The 21,638-nt window shown below is 36.7% G+C and overlaps 1 protein-coding gene across 3 annotated transcripts in view; it reads right to left on the bottom strand.

Moving 5' to 3' along the window:
* Positions 1–1,799: 1,799 nt before the first annotated feature.
* LOC123379994 (sperm-associated acrosin inhibitor-like) overlaps positions 1,800–21,638 on the bottom strand; it is a 114,104-nt gene continuing 94,265 nt past the window's right edge. For 2 of the 3 annotated variants that reach the window (XM_045037162.1, XM_045037163.1), the window contains exons 2-6: positions 17,693–17,764; positions 5,646–5,722; positions 4,461–4,498; positions 3,030–3,145; positions 1,800–2,139 (exon numbers count right to left, since the gene is read on the bottom strand). In XM_045037162.1, coding sequence (XP_044893097.1) covers positions 2,094–2,139; positions 3,030–3,145; positions 4,461–4,498; positions 5,646–5,712 — 267 coding nt within the window. In that variant the 5' untranslated portion in view covers positions 5,713–5,722; positions 17,693–17,764 and the 3' untranslated portion in view covers positions 1,800–2,093. Of the gene's footprint in view, positions 2,140–3,029; positions 3,146–4,460; positions 4,499–5,645; positions 5,723–17,692; positions 17,765–19,735; positions 19,922–21,638 lie in introns of those variants that run through there. The other variant, XM_045037171.1, reaches the window with a different exon arrangement.

The raw sequence follows: 21,638 nt of genomic DNA, 5'->3' as shown, positions 1-21,638 counted from the left end.
AAGATGGAATATTATTCAGTCATAAAAAGGAAAGAAGTACTGATACATGCTACAATGTAGTTAAACTTTGAAAACACTGTGCTGAGGGCAGGAAATCATTCACAAAAAACCATACACAGTAAATAAATAAATAAATAAATAAATACGTAGATTTTCATATGAAAATCAAATACATATTGTAGGATTCCTGTATGTGAAATGTCCAAATAGGCAAATTCATAGAGACAAGAAATAGATGAATGGTTGCCAGGAATTAATAGGTGGGCAATTGGGAATTATGTGGTTGGTTTTTTTTTTTTGTTTTTTGGAAGGAAGTAGATGATGGAAAAGTGTTGCAATTAGTGATGATGATGGCACAACATTGTGAATGAATATCTGCTATATAATATGTAATCTTATGTTTCCAAATGGCAAATTTTAAGTTTTGTGAATTTTATCTCGATATAAGAAAACACTGTATTTTCTTTATCACGTGCCAAATTTTAAATATTGTTACATTTCCTGTGTCTCACTTTTGTTATGGCTAAAATACAGAGCTGATGTCACGAGATTCCTTTAAGAACTAAGCTGCATAACATGGGGGATGTGGGAAGCTAACTTACAAAGCTTATGTGGAAAATAGTTATGCAGTGAGGCAGAATTCCCATCACTGATGGATACTAACTTCCACCAAGTAACCCAAAGTTCCTAGAAGACAGTAGGAGTATCTGCTTTGCTTACCCACTTTTCTCAAGATAGGAGTGATTTTTTAAAAATATGTTAAATAAGAGGGAAAACAATACATGTATACATTTACCGGCATTCACTGAATGATGTTTTTTATACGTGTCCTCTATAATGAAAAAGGCTATGAAAGCAGCTGAATGCACTTTTATGACATAGCTCTAATGTCTACATTCTACTGGACACTTTCATTAAGAATTAATACTAAAGATGTATGGGGTGCTTAGGCGGCTCAGTCAATTAAGCATCTGACTCTTGATCTCAGCTCAGGTCTTGATCTCAGGGTCGTGAATTTCAAGCCCTATGTTGGGTTCCATGCTGGACATGAAGCCTACTTTAAAAAAAAAACAACAGAGAATTAATACTAACGATGTATATGAATATGTGACTCCCACATGGATCACTCTTCTAGAGGTAGAAATGTTTAGTGAAAAGGAGAGCAGGTCTGATAATGTAGTAGATTGATACTTATCTTCTAGTAATCAATCTACATTTCTGCAAATGTACAGAATGTAATTCTACATTACAATCAAACTTTAAATGAACACATGGCCACCCAAATAAAGCCTGCTTCTTTTGGGCTGAGAGATGAAAGAAATGGAGACACATCAGACTTGGACAACAAATGGATAGACTGCACTGATGAAGGCAGAGTTGCCTGGTACCCCAGGATCACCAACCTATCTCTTGACTGATTTGTAAGAGAGAAAGAATATAATTTTTCTCCCACACCTCAGAAATTTTATGGTATCTTTGAATAGGATCTCCAAGTCATGCAATGATAGACAGACCTATGTTTTAGAATTTAAGTCCTTGTTGCCTAACGTTTGTAATCATAAGATTAACCGGGAGTACATATTAGAATTCAAGTTCTCAGATCCCTCTCCTGGAGGTTTTGATTCCTTAGGATATAGAGGAGCCCAAGTGTCTGTGTTTTTAATAAATGCACAAATAATGTATTATTTATTCATTTTTGAAAAGATTTCTTTAATTATAGTTACTAAAAGCATTCATGTCTTTTCACCCAGTAACCAAAGAAGGAAAAGGTATTTTAATAAGGATAATATCACTGAACATTGGATTGATTGAAATATTTATTAAGTTGTATTGGGTTTTATGTTAAGAAACACAAAATTAAGATAGTTTTTCAACTGTCATTGAATAATTGAACATAGAGAAGGAAAACCTTTCAATCATAGGCTCATGGAAAAATTCTTCAACATCCTATATTCCATCTTGTATGCCATAGAAGTCTTTGTGTGATTATCTAGGAATTTTAAACTCTGACTGAGGACGTTCTAATTGGTTGTAGAATCTACCACAAAATTGGATCGCAATAAAAGGTATTGGAATGTGTAGCGCAGGCAGAATCAGCATCTACCATAATGACTAAAATCAAACGCTCCACCACTTTCGCTGCAAAGAAAGAAAAATAGAAAGAAAAAGAAATCATTAAAAGAACATTTAAAATTACCCAAGCATTTCACTAAGTGCTTCTCAATGAGGAGCATTTGAAAATGGGACAGTGTGGAGACGCTGTGCCACAAGCAGATGGGCTTCTGCTCTGCAACCCTGCCCATGTTCCCTCCACCTGAGGCTGCTTAGCTCTTCCTACACACTCAGTCCTGACTCGGTCTTGGAACCCGCAAAGAGCCAAGAGAGGAGAGGATTAGAGATTTTCAGATTAAATGAGAGGAAGTATCTGTGATATTTGCCATTTTGGTAAGGCAGAAAGGTTGACAAAACTTCACTCCTTTTGAGTGAAGGATATATGAAGGGGGTTTAGATGGAAGGTTCCAGAATGCCCTGCTTCTAAGAAGGGTTTGGAGTAAGTCATGGAGGTCCAGAGACAGAGGAGAGCCTCAGAGGAGTCCTTCTTAGCATGAGTGGGTTAATCCACTGTGATGGATTTCAGAGTTCCGTCACTATAGGACATAATAGGATTTCTTGCTCAATTATGCTCAAGTTAGCTTGCAGCCACATCATGGAGACTACCATTTATCATCTGGACTTTGGAATTACATCAGTCAATAGACTGCCATTAGTAAATAATAATAATTAAATTAAGTTCAATATATTGATTTCTACACTTACAGAATACCAGCAGAGTTATATTTCAGAGGTCTAATACAAAACTACTTTTAGAAATGAGAATTTCAGGAAAAGGCACAAGTGTGTTTCTGAGGCTTTTACAGAGATAGTAGTTATTTTCTGTGGTGAGGCTATCAAAAACATGGGTTTTCCTATAATTTTAGGATGGTTTTGTTATTATTTCAGAAGAGCCATATTTAGTCTTGTGTTCTTACAATAGTTCACTGCAGAAAACGCATGTATTGGAATAAGTTTGGCCATTGGTTGCACAGACTGGATCCATTTCTCTTGTGCAAAAATGTAATTGATGTACATACACATCACACTTTGGCTGTTAAACACAAAGAGACAACAAACAATGCATCAGGAACTTTTTAAATCAAATGTTCTTTATTCTTAATACAAAACGCCATACACCAAAATGAAATAAATATATTCTATATTGAGGTTTAAAAATAAACATCAAGGTACCCATGGTCCACTTACACATAAAATATTATTAGTATATTTCTACGAACCCAACACTATTTTTATAAAAAACATACAAATCGCTGAATATGTTTTTGGAATTCAGCCACTCTGCCTCCACTTCTTCTCATACTTGGATCAGATTTTCCCCAGTTGAACCTTGATCAGTGAGGGTCTTAGAGGTATAGACCCTCCCCTCCCACACAGTTGAAAATCCGCATATAACTTTTGACTCCCCCAAAACTTAGATACCAATACCCTACTGTTGAGCAGAAGCCTTAGGATAATATAAACAGCCAGCTAACACATATTTTGTATGTTATATATACTATATATGATATTCTTACAATAAACTAAGCTAGAGAAAAGAAAATTTAAGAAAATCATAGGATTGCACTGTCTTGTAAAAAAATGTGTGTATAAGTGGGCCCATGCAGCTTAAACTTAGGCTGTTTAAAAGTCAACCATATTTCACACTGCAAGAAATCATAAAACAATTTTTTACAATTCCCTTGTCTTTCTCAATAGTTTCACTATTAGATAATCTGGTAGTTTCAGATTATCACCACACTTGTATGAATTCATACATATGAGTGTTTGCATATTTGCATATGTGTATGTAACCGTATAGATACGCATGTAATGTGCATAATGACGGCAACACTGGCTATTTACATAAATAAATAATATGTGTATTCTTACACAACCTGCTTTTTAAACGTCTTTGTAACTTTTATCTGTTCACACATTTGGAACTGCAGCTCATTTTCCTCATTTCTATGTAAGGATCCACTCTGTGAATGTATGGTAATTATTATTTTACCCACTGTTACGTGAAAAATTGGGTTGTTGGTTTTTTAATCTTCCTGTTTTGCTAGGATAAACAATTCTACTTTAAACAGCCCTTAATCCATAGCAGCCACTTGTCTATAACAAGGCTTATGGCCAGTAATGGAATTTTTAAGGAATGGGATATTTTTACCTTGTCTTTAATGTCAAATGATTTTATATGGCTGGCAAGATTCTGTTTCTTGAACTTGGCGTAATAAATAACACAGTTTGTTTGTTACTTCTGAAAAATCATCCTGTTGTACATAGCATAACTTGCTGTTAAAACTTACAGAATAAAACTTAAAGGTTTACCTTTTCAATTCCCAAAGTAATGAGTATTAACTTACGAGTCTACGAATTTCTGGTGAAGGTTCAAAACCAGTTTCTGCAACCAACCCACAAACACACAAATTAAAAATAAGAAGAGGAAGAGGGGAAAACCATTAGAGTTTTTGGCGAGAAGTACCCATATATTTTAGTAGCAAAGTATTATGCAAATTGCCTAATAAGGACCCTGCAAATAATGAGATGAGCCTTTTACAGCAGTATCAAAACAGTAAATTCACAAAATAAATTCAAATATAGAAACATAATCCCAAATTAATCTCACTCTGTGAAAACAGTCTTATGTATTATTTAATAATCACCAAACCCTCCTGTAAAGATACTATAGTTGTGGTTTGTTTCCATTCCCCGCCCCCCCCCCCCCCATTTTTATAGATGAGACATCCTAGTTGGAGAAGACAATGGTTTGCTTGGTGCCATTTACATGCTTTGCAAAAAGTCACTTAATATGAAAATTAATTATTATTTAATTAATTAGTACTCAGGTATAATATCAGGGATCTACCCAATACCTCAAAGCTACTTTATTCTGAAATTTATGGGCCACCTTGGGCTTTAAGGAACATAAGTTGTCAGCAGAGGAATCAATGAGTTCTCTCCTTACACAAGGCCTTGATTTAGAGCTGGCAAACAACAAATTAGATTTTCAAGGAATGTCAGACCTAGAAGACATCATTACTTTTTACACTTTGCTTTTAGCAACCATGGAATCTGACCTCCAAAAAGGAAAAAAAAAAAAGGTAAATATCTTTATTTGTAGATGAACAAAATCTAAATTCTACCACTCATTGTAACCCACCTCTTCGTCTCCACCTCTCTAAGGTGGGAAATGAGATAAAGCAAACCGCTGATGCAATTTTATAAGATATTTCTAACATACTCTGTTTCATTTTGTCAATTTAAGATTTATACACCCTAGGGGCACCTGGGTGTCTCAGTCTTGATATCCGCTCCGGTAATGATCTCATCATTCGTGACATCAAGCCCTGAGTTGGGCTCTGTGCTGACAGTTTGGAGCCTGCCTAGGATTCTCTGTCCCTCTCAATAAATAAGTAAACATTTTTAAAAAATTTAAAGATTTATAAACCCTATCAATCAACCTCCTCCATTTCTAGATAATAGCAGTTGTTTGCTGCATTTCTAAGATAATGTGAAATGCTTCATCCAGTACTAAAAAATGTACTCACCAGAATAATGAGGAAATGCCAGGGCAGTGATAAAAATAGCTTTGATCCATGTCAAGAAGAAAGACATTTTACCAAGTCTGTGGAAGAAACCCATAGAGACGTTTATAACACACGGCACAGGGACAAACTGCCCATTTCCAAATGAAGCTTTCTTATAGGTGAAGGGGCTTTTCCACGTTCCTCAATTCCTACTTAGAGTGGACTTTTCCCTTTTTCCTTCCCACAGCCCACAGTATCAACAAGACATACATAGTAACAGAAGACCTTGTAGGGGCTTGAGAGGAACACCAGGAAAGTCCTCTGTGCATACTTAAGTAGGAGCTGTTTACTCTCCCAACCCTTGGCTCAGCCCACAAGGAGCCGTGCTGCACTTAAGGAAATATGCACTTTGGAATCTTAGTTTTTCACTAGAAAATAGAAACCATTATTTCGGGAAGGACTGACCTAGAGCAGTCCTCCCATCCATGCTACGTACCACAACTCTCTTCACAGAGTCCCCACCTGACCCACCCGACACAGAGAAGACAGTGGCAAGTGGGATCTGCACGGTCAAATAGGGAGTGTGCCTATTTGGTTCATCTTCCTTCTCAACTAGCTCCACCCAGCTGAGGAATCTTCTTTATTAATCTGATGGTAAGGACCTTAATGAGGATGAGTTGGCTCACGGCAGGGAAGATGCTGAGGTACTCTGTGTTCTGCCTAGAGGCTGTAAAATAGCTGTGAAAGATGCCTCACACGTGAATTCTCAATAGATCTTCTCTAAACAGGAGGTTTGGGACAATTTGAGCAGAGGTATCCCCAAATATGGGGAGGAGGGAGTAACAGTGCTTTGAAAACCCAAGATAGAGAAGAGATGTGAAAGCTTTCTACGCTATTGAGTTGGGGAGAAAAGGAGAATCAAAGCAAGAAGAGGAGAAAGCGTTTGGGGAGCTATAATTGGACACATAACCTCGCCTCTTAGTATTTTGCAATACCAGAAGCACATTGGACTTAATTGGATATTTGATTTGCAGTAACCTTTTTATTTTGAGATCAAGGGAGATTCTTTCCTAAAGCCTTAGGAGTTCTCACGTTCTCATGTTCCTTTCAACCAATTTCCCCTAATGGGAACATCTTGTAAAACTAAAGTACAAATTCACAACCCAGAATGTTCAAGAAGCTCCTACATGAGCATCAGAACAGCCTGCCTTAGCGACCTGGGCTAGAGGACAGCGTGTGCCCTGAATTATATGATGAATAATTTGATCTTTACCTCAGAGTGAAGCGAAAGACCCTATAGGGTTTGAAGGAGGAAGAAACTGAATCAGAGATATTTAATGAATCTTCTTTGCAGTCTGGCTCAGTGGCAAGAGTTTTGGCAGATGAAAGTCTTGAGTTCAAATCCCATTTACCACTGGGTAACCTTGACAAAATATTCAGACCTTCTGGTCCAAAACTTCCTAACTTTAAATGTGAGAATAATTTCTGTCTCATAGGTTTGTCATAAATATTGAGGATAAAGTATTAAAACAGTCTGCACACTGGTTGTGTGTCACACTTAACATTTGTCACCCTAATCTAACCTGCCTTTTTTTTTTTTAATCAGTGAAGAAAGCCAGGATTTAGAAAAGAATCTTGGAGTCTACCACTGTTCCATGCCGGCTTAGTGGGAGGGTACAAAATCTGCTAAGTGCAAGAACTTTTCCCCTATTATAATAAAGTGACTATTTACATTAATTCTTGGAAATATTTACATAGACACCATCAGAGATATTTGGGCAGGCAAATCCTTTTGACACATTTGTGGAGAAACTAAACTGAAGTTGAGTTATCGTGAAGCCTATGTCTCACCCACTGGACTTTTTCTCTTACAAGTATTGATCAGCAGAGATTAAGAGCCAGAGACACTGCCTATGATGCACAATAGGCCACACGTTTTTTTAAATTAACCGTGAAAGAGAATGCTAAAAGTATGGATTATTTAATGTAGATCTGTCTTTCTTCAAAATGTTTAATATGCATAAATATTTGAACATATGCATAATGTACAAATATTTTATATACAACTACACTAAAATCACACAAATATATATATATTTGTATATATAGCTAATGCATGTGTATGTATATTTACGTGTTCATGCATGTATCTATATCTACATATAATATATGTAAGAACACATATATAATAACACACATATATGCAATAATACGCATTGGTGTTATATACATACCATATAGATGTATATATACTTATATACATATACACATACATATAAAAATAGTATATGCACATATACCATGTACTATACATACATATAGATGATACACAGTATATACACACACTATATAAATATATACACACAGATATACACATGTCTACATAAATTGTCTAAGTGAGCCCTAATGTTATCCCAAGTATCTTTACAAAAGAAAGACAGAAGAAGGATTTTTTTTTAATGTTTATTTTTGAGAGAGAGACAGAGCACAAGCTGGGGAAGGCAGAGAGAGAGAGGGGGAGACACAGAATTCAAAGCCGGCTCCAGGCTCTGAGCTGTCAGCACACAGCCTGATGTTGGGTTTGAACTCACAGACTGCAAGATCATGACCTGAGCCAAAGTCAGAAGCTTAACTGACTGAGCCACCCAGGTGTCCCCAAGCCCACCAGATTTGAATAAAGACATCAGCCAAAGAATTCAGACACAATTAAAGTTTGTTTTAAATATTTCTTTGGGAGAGAGGACACCTCACAAGACAGAAGAAGGTTGGATGCAGACCCACCAAAGAAGAAGGCCTTATGCAGATAGAGCTGAGAGAGAGTCGAAGATATTGGTCTTAAAGAATAGATAATAGATAGATACAGATAGATGATAGAAGGATAGATAAAAACAAAAATAGAAGAGTAAATAAAGATATTTCTCTGTAACTAACTTTCTTCACTTAGCAGTTCAAGGTATATCTTCATAAAAATGTACACAGATGTACACAATTCCTTTTAAGATATTCTTGTTAGATACTTTTGCTAACAATGTTGTAATGAACATGATCATACAGGTCATTATATGCTCATTCAATTCATTCTAGACTTTTAAAAGTCGCATTTTGAGTCCAATAACATATGCAGCTTAAAATTTATAGAAAAGAGAAAATTGCTGTCCAACATACTTGTAGTCTTTTACTATGGAAAATATAAATTACAAACATGACTCTTCCTCCACACCTCATCAAATGAATGTCTTCTGAAATATTCATGTTTCCACATACACATTTAAATACACACACACACACAAAATATATATATTTGGATGATTTTGTTCAGTTGCAGAATTTCATCATTTGGGAATCAAATTAAAATTACAAGTTAATGAAGCCACAATTTCTATTTTTTTTTTTTACTTTTAAGCATTTTTGTCTGCCAACATGGTTTATCTTGTTATGAGAGTTCTGAAATGTGAAGAAATTATTCTTTGCTAATTAATATAATTCATTGTGATTTTCTCCTCTGCAGAATGAGAAATTTTTGAAACTCTTTTCTGGAACCTCTTGTCATACATGGGATGTACCAGTGAACAAGTTGTTTGGAAGTCGTAATGTGTGCACTTTGGACATGCTGCCTGTTGTATCCATTTAGATACTCTGAATATTAAGTCTAGCTGGAAAATATTGACTACATGTTTATTTATGTCTCCTCTCCAATATTTATGGTGCTTAGGAGATCCTGTTAGATACTGGAGGCAAAATATCCAATATATAGACACCAATATAGGCAGAATTGACCATGGGATTCTGTAGAAGCAGGCAATTTCCAATATCTAGGAAGCAAAAGAAACTATAAACCTTACAATCAGAGGCAGGTTTGGTAATCACATCTTGTAGCTGGGTACAATTGAAAAACTATGGTCAGTCAGTGAACTTTATCCTTGAAGAATTCAGAGGTAAACATGCTTAGAGTATCTCTTATGGGAAGGCATATGTCATTATCCAAATTAATAAAGTTGAAAATATTACTTTCTTCTGAAAAATCGGATTCACTGATGCTCTCTGTGGGATATATGGCCTCACTTTCCAACTGTGCATAAGTCTGAATTTGTCTTCAAAGCAAATTGCCTTGTCAAATAACAGGTAGTATAACAATGAATTTTACCATAAATAATTTAATTTAAAAACTAAATTAGAGATTTCCATTTAAAAAAGAAACCAAGGTGATGCATTTGTTGGAACCAACTATTTGATCTTACCTGAAAACAACATTTAAAAATTTGTAGCTATTTAATAGAGACCATCTAATTTCAAATAGCTTTCTCATGGTGTCACTTAAAACAAAACAAAACAAAACAAAAAAAACCTGACATCTAGAACTGTATAGGAAATAAGTTAGATTTGACCTCAAAGGGCCCATATGTTAAATCACATTTCTTTCCCTTCATTCCTAGAAATACAAATTTCAGTGACATATATAGGGAACCACCTCATTCGCTTGTGAAACTGTACCCACCGACCCAACCAATGCACAGCAGGGGGCAGAGAAAGCAGTCTCCCCTTCCCGCAGTTCTCCCCTTCTCTTGGAACTCTTGCCTCTACAGCAGAGTTGGAGGGATTCCCACATAAGACACAGTGCTCCTTACAAAGCCAGTGATATTCAAGAATCTTCCTCCATTCTGGGAAATTAGTCTGCAGGTTAGGGCAGTGGTTGCTGGTGGCAGGGTCCATTTGGTTATTTCTTAGTAAGCCCGTAGGGTAGGGAAGTCTGACGGCCGTCTTTCTTTAGAATATGTGGTACTTGTGACTTTTTGACATCAGTTTCGCCTTGGTTATCAACAAGAAACTCCTACTTAGTGTCCTACTATATTAGAATAGCCTTGCAAAGCAATAGGACCACAGGAGAGGGACCCCACGACATCCTGCAATGCACATTTTGTAGCCAATTCAGTGTCAGCATTTGGTGGCGGGGGGGGGGGGGGGGGGGAGGAAGGAAGGACAATGCATTAAGGAATTCAGGGTGCCAGCAGAGTCTCCCTGACATAGCTGACAACAAGTTCCTCAGACTGGATGATCCTTGAGGACAAGATCATATAGTTCATTTTACACTGGCACAAGGTACTCAAAGTGTGTGTGTGTGTGTGTGTGTGTGTGTGTGTGTATTCCAGCTTTATTGAGATATAATTGATATATATCATTGTTAACTTTAAGTTGTGCAGTTTTTGATTTGATACACTTTTATATTGCAAAATGATTACCACCATAGCATTAGCTAACACCTTCATCACATCACATAATTACTTTTACTTTTTCTTTTTTTTTTTTTTTTTTTTTGGATGGGAATATTTAAGATCTATACTCTTAGCAACTTTCAAGTGTATAATAAGTATCATTACTGTATCACCATGCTGTACATTAGATCTCTGGAACTTACTCATCTTATAACTGAAAGTTTGTGCCCTTTGACTAACATCTCTCCATTTTCCCCACTCCTCAGCCCCTGGTAACTACCATTCTACTCTCTATTTCTTTGAGAATGGGTTTGTTTGTTTGTTTGTTTGTTTTTTTAGATTCCACATATAAGTGATATACAGTATTTTCATCTACATTCTCATAGAAAACAGAATTCCTTCCTTTCTCATGGCTGAATTATGTTACACTGCATATATACACCCCACATCTTTATCTATTCTCTTTAATCTATTCATCCATTGACACTTAAGTTGTTTCATATCTTGGCTATCATGAATAATTGTATAGAATGGGAAAAAATATTTAAAAATCATATAGCTGACAAGATATTAATTTCTAAAATAAAGAACTCATAAAACTCAATAACAACAAACTGAAACAAAAATAAAATCCTGCAAGCATCTGATTTAAAAATAGGCAAAGGCACCGAAAAGACATTGTTCCAAAGAAAACATAGAAATGGACAACAGATACATAAAAAGGTGCTCCACATCACAAATCAACAGGGTAATGCAAATCAAAACCACAGTGAAGTATTGCCTCATACCTGTTAGAATGGCTATGGTCAAAAACACAAGAGATAGTAAGTGTTGGCAACGTTGTGGAGTAAAATGCAACTCTTGGGCAAAGTTGGTGGGTATGCAAATTAATACAGCCATTATGGAAAGTAGTATGGGGGTTCCTCAAAAAATTAAAAATAGAATTACCATACAATTGGGCAATCCCATTTCTGGGTATATAACCTGAATACATTGAGTGCACAGCACCATATTGTTACCTTAGCCATTAAGTTTCACAGTAGGCATCTAGAACTTTTTCATCTTGTCTAACTATAACTTTATACACCCTGAGCAACAGTTTCCCTTTTCTCCCTCCCTCAGTCGCCTGGCAACCACCATTTTCTTCCCTGCTACTACAAGTTTGACTACTTTAGATAACTCATACAGGAGAAATCATGCCAGTATTTTGTTCTTCTGTGACTGACTTATTTCACTTAGCATAATAAGTGTCCTTATTATCTGCCAGGTCCATTCACGTTATAACAAATGGTAGCATTTCCTTTCATTTTAACGTTGAATACAATTCCACTGTACGTGCATATCACATTTTCTTCATCCTTTTGTCTGTTGGTGGACATTTGGCTTGTTTCTATATTTTGATTATTGTGAATAATGCTGCAGTGAACACTGGAGTGCAGATATCTCTTTAAGATCCTGTTTTCAATCGTTGGGATATTTACTTTGGAGTAGAATTGCTAGATCACATGGGAGATTTATCTTCAATTTTTTGAGGGATCTTCATTCTGTTTTCCATAGCTGCACCATTTTACATTCTCATCAACCATCTTAGTCCATTCATGTTGCTATAACAAAATATCACAAACTGGATAGCTTACAACAACAAAATATTAACAGTTCTGGAGGCTGGGAAGTCTGATGTCAAAGCGCCAGTGTGGTTGCATTATGGTGAATGTTCTCTTCCTGTTTCATAACTGGCACCTTCTCACCCTGCCCTCACCTGGGGCAGGGGGCTAGGGTTCTCTCTGGAGCCTTCCTTTTAAGGTATTAATTCCATTCATGAGGCTTCCACCTGCATTACTTAAGAACAATCCCAAAGGTCTCATCTCTGAATATCATCACCTTTGGGAGTTAGGATTTTAAATTCTTTTTTTAATGTTTATTTATTTTTTTGAGAGAGACAGAGACAGGATGTGAGTGGGTTAGGGGCAGAGAGAGAGGGAGTCACAGAATCCGAAGCAGGCTCCAGGCTCTGAGCTGTCAGCACAGAGCCTGACGCGGGGCTCGAACTCACAAGCTGTGAGATCATGACCTGAGCCGAAGTCAGACACCCAACCGACTGAGCCACCCAGGTGCCCCGGGAGTTAGGATTTTAATGTGTGAATTTGGGGAGAACACATTCCAAACATAGCACTAACAGTATACAAGGGTTCCAATGTCTCCACATCTTTGCCAACACCTGTTATCTCAAGTGCTTTGTTCATTTCTAAATCTTGTTATTTGCTTTTTGCTATTGAGTTGAAGGACTTCCTTTTCTATTTTGAAAACTAACACCTTACCAGATGTATGGTTGGCAAATATTTTCTCCCATCTATAGGTTGTATTTTCACTCTACTCATAGTTTCCTTTGTTGTACAGAAGCTTTCTAGTTGAGGTAGTCTAACTCACCTACTTTTGTTTTAATTGTCTGTACCTTTCGTATCGTATCCATGAAATCATTACCAAGACCAATGTCATGAAGCTTTTTTCCCTTATGTTTTTTTCTAGGAATTATACAGTTTCAAGTCTTACATTTTAAGTTTTTTAATCCATTTTGAGTTGATTATTTTGTGAATGGTGTAAGATAGCATAAAAACATAATACTTGGGGGAAAAGTTAACTGAGGAGGTAAAAGACTTATACACTGAAAACTACAGTGCATAGATAAAAGAAACTAAAAAAGACAATTAGATAGAAAGACATTCCATGTTCATGGATTGAAAGAATTAATATTGTTGAAATATCCATAAAACTCAAAGTGATCTACGGATACAAGACAATCCCTATTCAAATCCCAGTAGAATTTCTTACATACACAGAAAAAGCAATCCTAAAATTTATATAGAACTACAAAAGACTCAGAATAGCCAAAGTGATCTTGAGAAAGAAAAACAAGGCCAGAGGCATCACACTTCATGATTTCAAGATATAATACAAAACTACAATAGTTAAAATGGTATGGTACTGGCATAAAGACAGATAAATAGATCAGTGGAACAGAATAGAGAACCTAGAAATAGATCCACACATTTTCTGTGGAAAATATGACAAGGGTGGCAAAAATACACAGTGGATGAAGGATAATCTCTTCAACAAATGCTGCAGAGAAAGCTGGATATCTCTGCATACATACAAAAGCGTAAAATTGGACCACAAAATCCAGTTTTAAGTCTTACTCTACAGTTATGATAATAAAGACAGTTTGGTATTAAAAAAAGAGTTGGAGGGGCACCTGGGTGGCTCAGTCGGTTAAGTGTCCGACTTCAGCTCAGGTCATGATCTCACTGTCCGTGAGTTCGAGCCCTGTGTCAGGCTCTGTACTGACAGCTCAGAGCCTGGAACCTGCTTTGGATTCTGTGTCTCCCTCTCTCTCTGACCCTCCCTGGCTTGTGCTCTGTTTCTGTCTCTCAAAAATAAGTAAATGTTAAAAAAAAAATTCTTTAAATAAAATTAAAAATACTAAAAAAGAGTTGGATGTGTAGATCAGTGGTACACGTCCAAAAAAACTGGTACAAAATAATTCAATGCAGGAAGGATAGTATTTTCAGTAAAGGGTGCTGAAACAATTAAATATGAATAGTCAACTAGCAAATGTATAGCTTATTAAAAGATTAACATAAAATGAAGCATATATTTAAATGTAAAAAGAAAAACTATAAAACTTTTAGAAGAGAACACAGGAAAGCTCTTTGTGGCCTAGCATTATTATACAAAGCATTACACAGAAACATGATAAAGAAAATTTAAAAAAAATCATTGGAGTGGTGGAAGTGTGTTTCTTTGGCTTTTCGAGAAATTTTACAGTTATTTTCTGTATACGCTGTGCCTAGATCATCAGCAAATGGATTATCTTAATTATTTTGTGATTTTTTTCATTACTTTGAAAGAATAAATATTTACTATTGTGTTCTTACTTGAATACAAGGCAAAAATCACATTTACTGCAGTAAGTGTGGCCATTGGTTGCAGATTGGAAAATGTTCTTTTGTGCAATTTTTAAAGAGTATTTATTCATTTTTGAGAGAGAGGCAGAGAGAGAGAGGGAGACACAGAATCCGAAGCACATTCCAGGCTCTTTGCTGTCAGCAGAGCCCCATGCGAGGTTCGAACCCACAAACCATGAGATCATGACCTGAGCCGAAGTCTGATGCTTAACTGACTGAGCCACTCAGGTGCCCCTTTTGTGCAATTTTTAAAAAATGTTTATTTATTCTTTGAGAGAGAGAGAGAGAGAGAGTGCGAGCAGGGAAGGGGCAGAGAGAGAGGGAGGCATAAAATCTGAAGCAGTCTCTAGGCTCTCAGCCATCAGCAGAGAGCCTGATGCGGGGCTTGAAATCATGAACTGCAAGCTCATGACCTGAGCTGAAGTCATTCACTCAACCAGCTGAGCCACCCAGGTGCCCCTTGTGCAATTTTTTTGGATGACTGAGTGGACCACATTCTGGGTGTAAAACAGACAGACAATACGCATTTATTAGACAACGAATATTTGAATATGATCTTAAATCTTACTATGAAATGCCATACATCCATAAAAGGATAAATATAATCTATATTTAGGTGTAAAGGCAAACACCTATGTAGTCATATCCCAGTAAATAATAAAACATTATCAATATTGTTATAAAATCTGAGAAAGGCCATGAAACTGGCTGAGTGTATTTTTATCGTGTAACCAACTCCCTACCTCCAGCCCTTCCAGATCATATCTTTCTCACTCCTTCCCCCTACAGACACCAGAAGAAGTAACCTAACCAAATTTTCTATTTATTAGTCCCTATCTTCCTCTAGAATCAACGTGTATGTTCATAGTAAAATACATTATGTGTATCTACATGCTTTTCCTTTTACATTCTCCGTGACCTTAATATATACTGATGTTTAGAGATGTAGTTCATTTATTTTCACCCTATCTAATATTCCACCATGTAGATACATAGAAATCATTGCTATTTATCCTTCTACACACTGATACTTGGGGTGATACTTTGGGTGATACTTTTTTCCTATTGTGTTGTTGGATGAATAAGTCTACCCTCAATACACTTTCTCTCAGTTTTGTGTACAACAAATAACTACCTATGGAACAATTTGGAATTTGGGCGTCATAGGATAAATATACTATCACCTTGTATAGATAACACTAAATGGTTTTGTACTGCTTGTTAGATTCTGCTTCTTTTTTTTTAAGGTTTATTTATTTATTTTGAGAGAGAGAGAGAGCAGAGGATAGGCAGAGAGAGAGGGAGAGAGAAAATCCTAAGCAGATTCTGCACTGTCAGTGCAGAGCCTGACATGGGTCTCAGTCTCATGAATCATGAGATCATGACCTGAGCCAAAATCAGGAGTCAGATGCTCAGCTGACTGAGCCACCCAGGTGCCCTGTTAGATTCTATTTCTTAACGTTGGTGTAATAATAATACATATATAATTTACATTTTGAAGAATTGTGGGGGGTTTTTTTGTACATTTTGCTTGGTCAGTTTTGCTGTGATTTTAAAAATGGAAAATGGCTGAAAATTTACATGCTTCAACATCCAAAGGAACCAATAATAACTTACCAAATGTCTGATACGTGATGACTTAAAAAAAATAGTTTCTGCAACCAAAGAACAGTTTAAAAAGATAAAAAGGCCACACATATATCAGTAGTAGAACTGCACCTAGTGAGGTAAGAATTTTGTGGCAGTAACAAAAATACAAATTCTCAAATGTATCCAAAGCTTAGAAAAAATTAACCCCCAAACTAATCTGGATCTATGAAAAATAGTGTTATATATGAGTTTTAATAACTCCTATACTTGAAGATACCATTTTTAAAAGTTTGTATCTAAATTCCAGTTAGTTAACATACAGTATAATGTTAGTTTCAGGTGTACAAGGTAGTGATTCAACACTTCCATACAACTCCCTGTGCTCATCACAAAGTGCCCTCTTTAATCCCCATCACCTATTTCACCCATCCCCTCACCCACCTCCCTCTGGTAAATATCAGATTGTTCTCTAGAGTTAAGGGTCTGAAAATACTGATTTTGAAAAGCTTTATAAAAGGGACATTTCATTGTGACATAAGACAAAGCCTGTGTGAAGCCGCTTAAATATGAATCAATTCTGCTCTAATATCAGGGTTCTATTTGATACCTAACAGCTACTTTTTTCCAAACGGTATGGGGCCACCTTGAACTTTAAGGAAGGTAACTGGTCAACTGAGGTATGCATGAGTTCTTTCCCTATACAAGGTCTTGATTTCAGGGACTCAGAGCTGATAAGTAAAAAAAAAACAAACCAGATTTTCAAGGAATACCAAACCTAGAAGAGATCACTCCTCTATATTTTTCACTGAACTGCAGTGGAATCTGGGCCCCAAATGGGAAAAGAATTTGGTTAAAGTTCTTGAGTTACAGATGAACAAAGAGCTAAGGTCTACTGCCCATTCTAATCCATCACTCAGTTTCAACTTCTGTAATGTGGGAAATGAGAAAGAGTAGCTCAATGAAGAGATATTTGAAAGAAATGTATATGCCCTGTGTCATTTTACCAAGTAAGAACTAAAAGGCCAATAAAACAACCACTCCATTCTTAAGTTACAGCAGAAAGCTCCCTGCTTTTCTAGGATATGCAAAGTGTTTTACCCAGGAATGGAAAAGTTATGCACCAGAATAAAAGAGTAAAGGCCAAGATGAAATGAAAATAGCTTTGATCCATAATGAGAACAAAGTCATTTGATTGAGTCTGTGAAAGAAAACCTTCAGGATGTTTGCAACAATGGCACAGGGACACAATGCCCATCTCCTATGGATAGGCAAACAGAATTTAGGGTACGTTTTAGAAATGTCTTACTTGTAAAGGAATTACTCCAACTCCCCAGATTCCTCGTTAAGGTGGACTGTTAGCTCTGCTCTTCTTCCAACCCTATAATTCAACAAGAAATATGTCAACAGAAGGCCGTCCTAGAGATGTGAGAGAAAATCCCACGAAGGTACTCTGTGAACATAAGAGGAGAAGCTGATTACTTTCCCAAATCTTTACATCAACACACAAGGAACCTGGCCACATTTTTTTTTAACTTTTTTCAACGTTTTTATTTATTTTTGGGACAGAGAGAGACAGAGCATGAACAGGGGAGGGGCAGAGAGAGAGGGAGACACAGAGTCGGAAACAGGCTCCAGGCTCTGAGCCATCAGCCCAGAGCCCGACGCGGGGCTCGAACTCCCGGACCGCGAGATCGCGACCTGGCTGAAGTCAGACGCTTAACCGACTGCGCCACCCAGGCGCCCGGAACCTGGCCACATTTTAAGCAAACATGCACAGTTCAATCTCAGTATTTTCTTCAGAAAAATAGAAGTAGTTATTCCTGGAAGGATCAATCTGGAGCAAGACTTATAGCAATAGTATACACTAGGGCTACCTCCCTAGGTTCTACACCTGGCAAAAACAAAAAACAAAACAAAACAAAACAAACAAACAAACAAAATATATATATATAAAGACAGCATACTGAAAGCAGCAAGAGAAAAAAATGACCCATCACATACAAAAGAACAAAAATACAATTAACAGCTAATTCCCCATCAGAAAACACTGATACCAAAGGTGGTGGCTTAACGTATCCCAAGTACTAAAAGAAAAAAAAAAAAAAACCTTCAACCAAAAACCTTATACCCAGAATAATGATCTTACCAAAATGAAGGCAAAATAAAGACATTTTCGGAGAGAAAAATACTAAGATAATTTGTTGCTATAAGACTGTGGTCTTGACTTATAAGAAACATTAATGGAAATCTTTTTGGATTAAAGCAAGTAATATCTGACAGTAATTTGTATCCACATTAAAAAAAAAAGTGCAGTCAACTTCTGGAATGATAGCATGAGGAATTCTGTTGACCCATTCTTCAGTGAAACTGGTATAACTTTTTTTAAGTCAAGTCTCTGGAAATGGTCTTAAGGGAAAACAGTAAATAAAGAAATATCTACTCAAAACAATTCTACTATAAAAATTCATAAGAAAGACAAGTGTCTACAGTATTTGAACCAAAGTGCTTCTCCCCTTCCCTTTGCCCAGTCAATAAGGTGGAGACTCCACTCCAGACTGCTTTATCTGATAACACAGGAATATCTCTTTACACAGGTCCAAGATGGAGGGTTTTCTCCAAGGAAGAGCGGGACTTCAGCATTTCTCTTCTCACCTCTATTGTCCTGTTTCTAAGGCTAATTCTTGAGTGAGTACATTCTAGGATTGAGGGTTTCCTTCTTCTACCCAACTCTTTCATTCCATTGTAGAATGGAGGTTCTGCCTTTGGTGTGGCATACAGTGAATATTATGCACACCGATGGTCCTTCTCCCAGCTCATGAGGAAATGGTCCTATGCCAGAGAGGCAAGCGAAGTGAACCTGAGGCTACTGCTATACCTCCACTGAGTGTGAGTGCTCAAGCCTTACAGAATGGGTGTCACTCAGATAAAAGCTTGTCATTGTCCTCACACCCAGATCCAGAACCTTGGTTCAGAGGTTTTGCCTTGGAGGAGAAACAGGCCATAAAACATAGCTCCAGATGTCTTCCCAAAAGAACTGATTTCATTTACAACAGAGTGTGAAGAAGTGTAAACCTCAGAGCTCGTTCAAAAACCATGGGGGTTATTGTAAAGGGAATTAGGAGATTTATGGACCTAATGAAGATTCGGCATAGACTATAGGTTAGCTAGTTTGCAGGGGCTAAATCAGGAATAAGACAGCTGGAAGGAGCCTTTCTATTATAAGAACAAACATAAAACACTGACCTCAGAGACTATTCCACCCAAGGAAATATTTTGTTTAGTTTGTATTTATGTCCCAAGACATCGTTGTAAACAATAGAGTAATCTGCTGGAAATCAGTGGAGCTTACAATTCAGAGAAAGAGTAGCAGAGGCCCAGTCTGTGCCATTGTCATTCAAGGCAACTGTAGGCATTCACAAAGTTGTGTCTCCTTAAAAAGCAGCATCAGGGGCGCCTGGGTGGCTCAGTCGGTTAAGCGTCCGACTTCAGCTCAGGTCACGATCTCACGGTCCATGAGTTCGAGCCCCGCGTCGGGCTCTGGGCTGATGGCTCAGAGCCTGGAGCCTGCTTCCGATTCTGTGTCTCCCTCTCTCTCTGCCCCTCCCCCGTTCATGCTCTGTCTCTGTCTCAAAAATAAATAAAAAAACGTTAAAAAATTTAAAAAAAAAGCAGCATCAAAACCTTAATATTTAGTGGGAGATGGGGGAATAAATGGCACTACAACTATCCAGCCTATCACTAAACAAATAAATAGGCAAATAAGAAAGACAAACTTCATGGGGGGGGGGGGGGAGCAGTAACCAGGAATGCTACAAGTCATTACAATATGTTATCTAAAATGTTTAGTTTCTAACAAAAAATTAGAAGGCATGCAAATAAACAGGAAAGCATGACCCATCACAATGAAAAAAACAGGCAACAGAACTGCCTGTGAGAGACACCAGATGTTGGATTTAACCAGAAAACATCTTAAAGTACTCATTATTAACATTTCAGAACTAAAGGAAAGCTCGAAAGGAGTAATGGAAAGTATGATAACAATGCCACCTTGAATAAAGGATATCAGTAACGAGAAGCAAATGGAAATTCTAGAAATTAAACGGTATAATTCCTGAAATAAAAAGTTCACTAGAAGTGCACAGTGGATTTGAACTGGCAGAATAAATGATTAGTGAATTTTAAGATATATCAATTGACTTTATGCAAGCCAAAGAACAGACAAAAGTAGAAAACAGAAAAAATGAACACAACCTCAGAGAAACGTGGGACGCCATGTAGCACATTCGACAGTTGTGTGATAGCAGTACCATAGAGGAGGAGAGAGCGGGGAGACAAAAACTGTTTGAAGAAGCAGTGTCTGAACACTACCCAAGTTTGTTTAAAAAAAAAATCTAAACATCTAGGAAGCTCAACAAATAGCAAGTAGGTTAAACTACAAAGAGACCACAAATATACACATCATTGTAAAAATGCTGAAAGTCAAAGACAAGGAAAAAATCTTGAAATGACGAGAGAATACCATACTGTTTTAATTACTATAACTTTGTAATAAAACTTGAAATCAGGAAGCATGATGCCTCCAGCTTTGTTCTTCTTTTTACAAGATTGCTTTGGCTATTTGGGGTCATTTATGGCTCTACACAAATGTTAGGATTGTTTGTTCTGCTTTTGTGAAAAAAAATGCCATTGGAATTTTGATAGGGATTGCACTGAGTCTATGTATTGCTTTGACTAGTATGGACATTTTAACAATAGTAATCTTCCAGTCCATGAGCATGGAATATACTTTAATTTATAGGTGTCTTCTTTAATTTCTTTTCTTCATGTCTTCTAGTTTTCAATATACACATCTTTCATATCCTTAAATTTATTCCTAGGTATTTTATTCTTTTTGATTCAATTGTAAATAGGATTGTTTTCTTATTTTCTTTTTCTGATAGTTTGTTATTAGTGTATAAGAACACAAAAGTTTTTGTGTATTGATTTTGTATCCCATGAGTTTACTAAATTTGTTATTAGCTCTAATAGTTTCTTATGGATTTTTAGGGTTCTCTAAATACACTATCATCTCATCTGAAAATAGTGGCAGTTTTCTTCTTCCTTTCCAATTTGGATACTTTTTAATTTCTTTTTCTTGCCTAATTGTTCTGGCTAGGACTCCCATTCCATGTTGAATAAATATGGTGAGCTTATTAGTAGATTGGACATGATTGAGATAAAAATCTGACACAACACAAGGCTTGATTTTTGAA

Source organism: Felis catus, chromosome A1 (genome assembly GCF_018350175.1).
Source record: "Felis catus isolate Fca126 chromosome A1, F.catus_Fca126_mat1.0, whole genome shotgun sequence".
Classification (NCBI taxonomy): domain Eukaryota; kingdom Metazoa; phylum Chordata; class Mammalia; order Carnivora; family Felidae; genus Felis; species Felis catus.
Note: the sequence above shows the minus strand (reverse complement) of the source record. Positions and strands in the feature narration are given on the sequence as shown.